Source organism: Struthio camelus, chromosome 24 (genome assembly GCF_040807025.1).
Source record: "Struthio camelus isolate bStrCam1 chromosome 24, bStrCam1.hap1, whole genome shotgun sequence".
Lineage (NCBI taxonomy): Eukaryota > Metazoa > Chordata > Aves > Struthioniformes > Struthionidae > Struthio > Struthio camelus.
In genome coordinates, this window is record NC_090965.1 from 9,507,903 (window position 1) to 9,515,983 (window position 8,081).

The following is an 8,081-nucleotide window of genomic DNA, read 5'->3' on the forward strand; positions in this document are numbered from 1 at the left end:
GCTGGTTTCTGAGCGCCGGGCGGCCGCCGCAAGCAGCGCTGCCACCCCTGAAATACCGGATGCGTTTATTGTCCCCGTCGCGCGGCTGGAGGCACCGGCGCTGAGCCCCTAACGGGGTCGGCCCCGACGGCCGAGCGGGAGCTGCCCCTGCCGAGGGCCGGGAGCGGCCCGGACCCGGGGTGGGTGCCGGGCGGCCGAGCAGCAGGGCGCTGCTGCCCCAGGACGGGCCGGGCCGGGGCCGCGGGCGCAGAGGAGGGCGGCGGTGGTGGTGGTGGTGGTGGTGGTGGTGGTGGCGGCGCAGCGGGCTCGGGGCCGGCATCGAGCGCTCGCCCGCCGGCCGGCCGGCCGCTCAGAGCAGCGGGCAGCCTCTGCGCCTCTTGTTCTTCCGGACCTGCAAGCCCGCGCGCGTGGCCATCTCGAAGACCTCCCGCACGCCCTCCTTCGTCTTGGCCGAGCACTCCAGGTAGCCGAAGGCGTTGATCCTGTTGGCCATGTCTCTCCCCTCCTCGGGCTTCACGGGCTCCTAGGAATCGGCGGGGGGAGGCTCGCGGGCGCCGCCGGAGGAGGCCAGCGGAGCCGAGACAACCCGACGCTCGGCCGCCCCGGCCGTACCTGCTTCATCTTGGCCAGCTCCCGCCGCGTGTGCTCGTCGTTGCGCAGGTCCTTCTTGTTCCCGACCAGGATGATGGGCACGTTGGGGCAGAAGTGCTTCACTTCGGGCGTCCACTTCTCGGGAATGTTCTCTGGGAAGAGAGAGCGCGGCCCCGGGCTCTGCTGAGCCCTTCCACCGCCGCGGGGCCGCGCGCAGCGGGCGCCAGGGCCGGGGACCCCCGCCCGCCCCCCTCCCTCGGCCCCTACCTAGGCTGTCCGGGCTGTCGATGGAAAAGCACATGAGGATAACGTCCGTGTCCGGGTAGGAGAGGGGCCGCAGCCTGTCGTAGTCTTCCTGGCCGGCCGTGTCCCAGAGGGCCAGCTCCACCTGGGAGGGAGAGGCCGGGTGGCAGGGCCAGCGGCGCCGAGCGCGCGGCGGCAGGACCTCGGCGCCGCTCCGCCGCCGGCCGCTCCGGCATCCGCCGTTACCTGCTTCCCGTCGACTTCGATGTCAGCGATGTAGTTCTCGAAGACGGTGGGCACGTAGACCTCGGGGAACTGGTCCTTGCTGAACACGATGAGCAGACAGGTCTTCCCGCAGGCGCCGTCTCCCACAATCACCAGTTTCTTCCGGATGGCTGCCATCGCTGCAAAACCGGCGGGCTCGGGGCGAGGGGAAGAGAGGGAGCCCGCGCGGGCAGAGCGGGCGCTGGCGGCGCCGGCGGGCGGCACGGCGGCTCTCGGCCGCGGAGGCTGCGCTCCGGCGAGGGCCCGTCCGGCCAGAGCCGGCCCGCCGGCCCCGGGAGAGCCCCGCCACGCTGAATCCACATCCCAGCAAAGCAACGTGTCTATATATTTATATATACACACACCTTTCTATATATACACACACATCTATATGTGTGTGCATCTATATGTCTGCATGCCTATATACAAAAATATTTAAAAATTTACGTGTATACGTGCGTGTGTGTATTTATATATATGCACACACGCACATATACCTATAGGTACAGGCCTCCGTCAGGCTCCATGCCTGCGGGTCCGCTCCCGGCGGGGGCCCAGGCGTCCTGCGGGGCGCCGCCGCTGCCCCCTCGCTGCAGTAACCTCACCAGGCTCAGGCCACCTCCTCCAGCACGGAGCAAGGAGAGCTCGTGGCCAAAAAAAAAAAAAAATCTATTTACTCGGAGAGAAAATCCCTCGCCCGCAGCAAAGCATGGTTCGCAGCTCTGCTACGCCGCAGCTGCGAGACCACGGGGGCGGGCAGCGCCGGCGCAGCACGGGGGGGCACATCTGCAGCGAGCGGCAGGGGCGGCCACGGAGACGAGCGGGCTGCTTGCTGGCCCGGGCGGCAGGATTTCTGGTCCAAAACACGGACGAGGGGAGCGGGCGGAGCGCGCAGCCCGCGCGGCTGCTCCCCCCTTCGCTCGCAGAAGGGCAAAGCCGAGATCCCCCCCGCCAAGAGGAGTCACCAGCCAAGAGGCTCTTCCCCGCAGCCCGGGAAGAGCGCCCTGCTCCGGCACGGCTCCCGGCCGGCCGCTTCCTGGAGCCGGCAGGACGCTCAGCAGTGACTCATCCGCGCAGGGACTTTTCTCCCCCACCCAAAATCTCAACGCTACTCACTGCATTACTCACCGCAGCAGCCAGAAATAGCCCGTTAGCAACCTGAAGTCGACTTCCGCAGACAAGTAAGGTCGGAGCCTCCTGGCGGCCTGCAGCCCGCTCGGCCCCGGGCAGGCTCGGGGCTCGGGGAACCCGGCTCACCCAGGCAAAACTGGTTTTGGCACAGCCAGGCTCTGCCCCGCGTTCCTGCAGGAGAGATTAGCTTATCGCTCCGGTGGCCTTTGGTCACTCAGGAGCACAAGGTCCCTCCCTGGGATGCGCAATGCAAAGGGCCCTGGGCTGCCCCGTAACACCCTCCCCAGGGCACAGGCTGGTGACAGGCAGCAGCCCGCCTGGAGGCGATTCAAGCAGGAGAGCTCTACCGAAACTGCCAGCAGGTCAAATGGCTAAAAAGAAGCAGTCACCAACGTTAGATGTGGAAATTCAGGTTATAAAGCTTGCTGAGCGTTCAGCATCCAGTGCTATAATAAACGCTGGGGGCTGAAATACCTTAACGAACTAACCTGGCATGTGGAGCGAGCGAGGTTTTCAGGAGCGAGCAGCATTTTAGGAGCCTAATTTGAGATTTTTTGGGTTTGCTCTTTTGAACAAAACCTACACAGGCAGCCATGAAATGCTGTGGCATTCACATGGCATTCAGCATGCCCAGAAACTGCAAAACGAAACAAAATTGCTCTGCTCTATTTTTCAAGCAGCTACTCTAAAGTCATCGCGGTAAAAATAGCAAGGGCTCCAACACAGCCGTTACAGTACGAGCCTCTCCCAGCTCCATGACTCAAGACACCAAGTTCCTGCTGAGTAGGAAATGGGGAATTCCTCTGGAAACAGGATGCATCTTTCATCCAGTTTCTGTTACTGGATTTCAGGAAATGGCAGAGAAGGACACTAACGCTTTGAAGAAGGAATGAAACCAGACAGAGAAATCTTCCAGCCAATCTCTTTTGCCAGACTTGAGCTCCCTGCGCCAGCAGAAGAGTTTTGGGAATTTCTAATTTAGAACAAACTTTGTTCGTTGATACTCCAGCCCTTCTGCTGGACTTGTGACACAGAATCACAGAATCACAGAATGGCCAAGGTTGGATGGGACCTCTGGAGATCATCTAGTCCAACCTCCCTGCTCAAGCAGGGTCACCTAGAGCATATTTCCCAGGATCACATCCAGACGGGTTTTGAATATCTGCAGCGAAGGAGACTCCACTACCTCTCTGGGCAACCTGCTCCAGTGCTCTGTCACCACCTCCCAGCAAAACCATCCCGAATGCTGCATGGCCGTGACCCTGGCCGGAGATGCAACCCCGGAGCGGGGCAAGCGGGGCTGGCTGGGGCGGCGAGCGGCCCGTGCCACGAGGAGCCGCGTGGGGCCAGGACCTGCGCACGGCCCTGGGCCCGGCAGACCCCCCCTCCGAACAAAACCTGCTCTCCGAGGGTTTGCACAAGGCTGGCGGAGCAGGAAAGAGGGTCAAGCCTTCAGACGCCACGTCCACAGCAAGACTCCGACCTCGTGACACCCCGCGCAGCCAGGCGAGCCGAAGCCGTTAACGTTTCCCTAGCAGTCCTCTTGGCAAAAGACAGGAGAGCAGACCTGGGGCTGGTGCTCGGGCGTTCCCAGGACAGGTCTGCAGAGCTACCACGATGCGTTTCATTATGGGCTTGTCGGACTACCAGGAAATATTTCTCCAGCCGTGGCAGTTCTCCCATTGCCCCTCTAGGACTCAAAGTTAGCAAAACGTTCGGAACAGCTGGTCCGACACCATCATTTAAAATAACAAGTTTGGCTCCAAAGCCATTTCGTAACGAGAAGACTGCTTTGATTTAACTTTTGTTCGGGAAGGAGCTGGGCTAATGCAACCCAAACCAGATTTAAGGCTAGAATAACTCACACGGCGTTTCACCAGATTCCCAAAACCCCAAAACTCAGGCCTTTAGTTAAGCTAGCGCAACCTGTAATACAGACAAGATCCAAGAGAGCTCACAGCATCCAAACAGCATGAAAGACGGCCTGAAATCCTAGTAAGGAACACAAAAAATGTTTGCTAACCAGTGCAGCCAAGGACAAACTGCCTCCGCTTCTAAACATGGCTTTGTGCGTGCAAGGGACGGCTGCCACATCCCGAAGCACCGCCAGGCGAGTGCACATCAGGACAGGCCCCGAGGAGAGGCGCGACGGCCGGGGCTGGGGCGCGACCGGGCAAACAGCCGCGGCTTTCGGACAGCCACAAATCGGTGCCGGAGCTGCCAGAGCCCCGGCTGCAAACGGACCAGCGGGAGCAAGCAGGGAGGGCTTCAGAAACGCAGCAAGAGGAGCAAAACTCTCCCTTCGCTCCCCAGCAAAACAGATCTACAGCCCTAAAGCTTGCACGGATTACCAGCAGAAAGTGCCTTAATACTGTTTCACAGCAGAAACGGCTTTAGCTAGTATTCCTTGCTGGAGTAGCTGGTGCGGTGAGAAAGTCAGTAAACTTCCCCATTAAAATCTAAAAGGTAACCCCAGTGAGGGGAATTTAATTTGCTGAGCTATCTAAATCATAGCAAAAGCAGTACATGACTTCCTGGCAAATATCTCAGGTATGAGAGGAATTCTTAAACAGGAGCAGAAAAAAGTTCCAAAAACGGCTCACAGGGCACAGCAGTGCCGTGAAACACAAGGGAAACCGGAGCCTAAACGCTGCCATTAGAGCTCCTGGGCAGATCTCCGCTTCTGGACAGACGCTGGAAGCGGTCCCGGCGGTGGCAGAGCAACCGACGGCAGCTTCACGCACACGCAGCTTCTGGGCAGGTCGTGCCGCGCGTTGGCGCGTGCTGCAAGAGAGCGAGCCTGCAGCCCTCACTCCTGCAAGCGATCCTTGCTCGCCTTCCCGTCAGAGCCGGGCGTCTAGGGCCCGAACCCAGCGGAGCCTGCGCCGCCCGCCCGCGGCCCTCCCTCCGGCATCCCTCCTCCGCAGACCGCATCTCATTGCATCAGTCCGCCGCAGGTTTTGGAGGGGAGGAGAGCAGGCAGAGGAAGCTGCGTGGTTTCTTCAAGGCTCTCCTGCGAGGGTGCCGGCAAAAGGCGATCGTCTGCTGTTCGCGAGCTCAGAGCTTCCCTGTCCCGCTTGCCATCGCTTCCCAAATTACCAGGCGCGCAGCACTAAGGGTGAGGAAAGTGTCTGTACATCTCCTGGGAAAGCTGCTGCCGAAGGCCCAGGCCTGCCACATCCAAAGGACCAGCGAGGATCAGAAAAGGAGCTCCAACTCAAGGCTTCACTTTTAGACCTTACAAGTTGTGTGATACAGTTTCGGCGTGGTTAGACAAAGTGAATTTTAGAGCATGCTCCAGGGCAGCAGAAAGTGAAACAGTCCAGACAGCCCACAAACAGGAGCGAAGAGGTTATTTCCATTGTCAAACCCCAGGAAAACATCTGCAACCACAGCAGAGAAAGGGACCGGGGACTGAAGGATTTTAAAGCTCACCAGGGCTTGAAGCACTCAGCGTGGGAAAATGCATGCTTGCTCTCACTGCTGCTAGGGAAAAACCCCAGAGAGGAACAAATCACCGCCTTTCCCACCCCTCCTGGCCCCTCTTACAGCAGAGCCTGTCCCGCACCAGCTGGGACCCAGGGAGCGTTGCCCAGTGCTTGTTTTGCAATGGTGATGCTCTGTGCGTAAGTACCCAACAGCTCAACATATTATACAAGCATTAACGGGAGCAAGGAGTCTTATTACAACTAATTTACATGCCTTTTGTGTCAAGATGGCATCCAAAGAAGTGAAAGCCAGGTGATCACTCTTGAAGCAGTGAATAAACCTATGTGCACAAAAAACCTCTTAAACTAGACTCACAGGGATCACAGCTGTGGACTTTTTGCCCATCACTACGTTAAAGAGAAGCTAACTTTCTATAGAGAGTTGCTGAACCTTTTGGGCTACCTGAAGTGTTCTATTTTAATAGGATGCACTGAAAACAATTTGAGAGAAATACATGGCACACAGGGAGCAAGCAGCGAGGAAAACCCCATCAGTACACTGAGGTGACAGAGAGTTTCCTCCTTCTTCCAGTTTTCTACTCCATCTGGTATCTACATCATTTTGCCTCCTCCCTCAGACAGGCCTGCGCTGCCTGCCCTTACCTCTTTTTCCAAAGAGCATTAGGCCAATTTGTTATTTTACCTTCCCCAGAGGTAACAGCCTTCCCAGGCTCACAGCAATGCAAGTATCTGGTCAAAAGCTTCAAATCACATACCATGAGCTCAGAAAACGCCTGCACTTGTGCAAGGCTTTACTGCCATTGCCCCGGGGCAAATGAATATTTGCTAATACATTCCTTACTTTTCATGTCAATACTCCTCTCCAGTGTAAACAGCAAGTTACAAGGTAAATCTGGTTAAATGCTCCTGATAACCTATTGGAAGACTTGACTTATTGACTTGACTTATTTTCCACTTTAAAAAACGCTCCCCTGGAAAAGCTGCATCTGTCAAGAACGTGGATGCAGTTTCAGGTCCGTGAGGCCTCGCGCAGCCTAACTATACTCCTTGCAGCTAAGAAAGAGGGTCTGAGCATAAACTGAAACTGTGGGGCCGCCAGCCGACACTTGGAAAAAAGAAAGTTAAGTGCAACTGATATCAGTGAAACACAGATAAAAAACACAGCTGAAGCCATCTGCTTCCCGCCTTCCGTTTCCCAAGCCAAGCAAACGCCTCGCTAGGGACGCGGCCCGGCCGCTCTCCCCCCGCGCGGCTGCGGCTCCGGGCGCGACCCCCGCCCGCGGCGGCCCGGATCGGGCGCTGCCTCTGCACGGGCCGCCCGGGGGGTCGGGCCGGGCCGGGGGGGGAGCGGGCCGGGGGCCGCCCGGGGGGTCGGGCCGGGCCGGGGGGGGGAGCGGGCCGGGGGCCGCCCGGGGGGTCGGGCCGGGCCGGGCCGGGGGGGGAGCGGGCCGGGGGCCGCCCGGGGGGTCGGGCCGGGCCGGGGGGGGAGCGGGCCGGGGGCCGCCCGGGAGGGGGGGAGCGGGCGCGCCCAGCGCTCGGGCGGCCCCCGGGCTGCGGGCTCCGCTGCACCGCGCCCCCCCCAGCCCAACGTTTAGCAACGAGCTCCGCAGGACGCGAAGGCAACTTTTCCCCCTCTTTTTCCGGAGAAAACTCGGAGGCCGCTGGGGGAGCGCGGCGGAGCCGGGCCCGGCAGGCAGCGCCGGAGGCGGCGGCGGGGCCGGGGCGCGCCCAGGGACGGGCCCCCCCGCCAGCCTCGCACCGGGAAGGGGGGCCCAGGGCACCCGCCCCGCCGCGCCCGCACCCCCGGCGGCCCCCCAGCAGCCACCCCGGACCCTCCGGCCCCCGCAGCCCCGTCCCGCCGCCCCCGCCCCGCACCTCGCTCCGGCTGCGGCTGCGGCCCCGGCTCCGGCCCCGGCTCGGCAGCGCCGCTCGGGCGGCACCGCCCGTCGGGGGCGGGTCTGGCCGGGCCGGGCCGGGGCCGGGGCCGGGGCCGGGACCGGGGCCGCCCGTCGGGGGCGGGTCTGGTCGGGCCGGGCCGGAGCCGGGGCCGGGGCCGGGGCCGCCCGTCGGGGGCGGGTCTGGTCAGGCCGGGCCGGGCCGGGGCCGGGGCCGTCCGTCGGGGTCGGGTCGGGTCGGGTCGGGTCGGGTCGGGCCGGGCCGGGCCGGAGCCGGGGGCCGCCCGTCGGGGGCGGCGGGGTCCCTTGCGCGGTTTGTTCACATCTGGAGGAAAAGCGCCCGGGCTGCCCCGGGCCCGAGGGGCTGGGCGAAGAGGGAGCCGGGGCGCCGGGTCCCTGTCCCGGGGCGGAGCAGGAATGGTCACGGGCAGGGAGAAAGGGAGAGGCGTTTTTGCGGACTCGCTGTTTGCTGCCTACCTGTGGAGCCAGTCGGGAAATATTTTTCCCC

General features: G+C 61.6%; 1 protein-coding gene across 3 annotated transcripts; it reads right to left on the reverse strand.

Annotated features, from left to right (window-relative positions):
* Positions 1-2: 2 nt before the first annotated feature.
* Positions 3-7,647, reverse strand: RHOC (ras homolog family member C). Of its 3 annotated transcripts, none has more exons than XM_068918168.1 (7): positions 7,554-7,634; positions 5,932-5,998; positions 2,227-2,400; positions 1,081-1,238; positions 859-979; positions 613-743; positions 3-523 (listed from the first exon to the last, which is right to left on the reverse strand). In XM_068918168.1, exons 4-7 carry the CDS (start codon positions 1,234-1,236, stop codon positions 350-352), a joined length of 582 nt encoding a protein of 193 aa, XP_068774269.1. In that variant the 5' UTR covers positions 1,237-1,238; positions 2,227-2,400; positions 5,932-5,998; positions 7,554-7,634; the 3' UTR covers positions 3-349. The 3 variants fall into 3 exon arrangements, with proteins under 3 accessions (XP_068774269.1, XP_068774270.1, XP_068774268.1); XM_068918169.1 differs by lacking the exon at positions 7,554-7,634 and adding an exon at positions 6,520-6,783; XM_068918167.1 differs by lacking the exon at positions 5,932-5,998 and having other exon boundaries at positions 7,554-7,647.
* Positions 7,648-8,081: the final 434 nt, after the last annotated feature.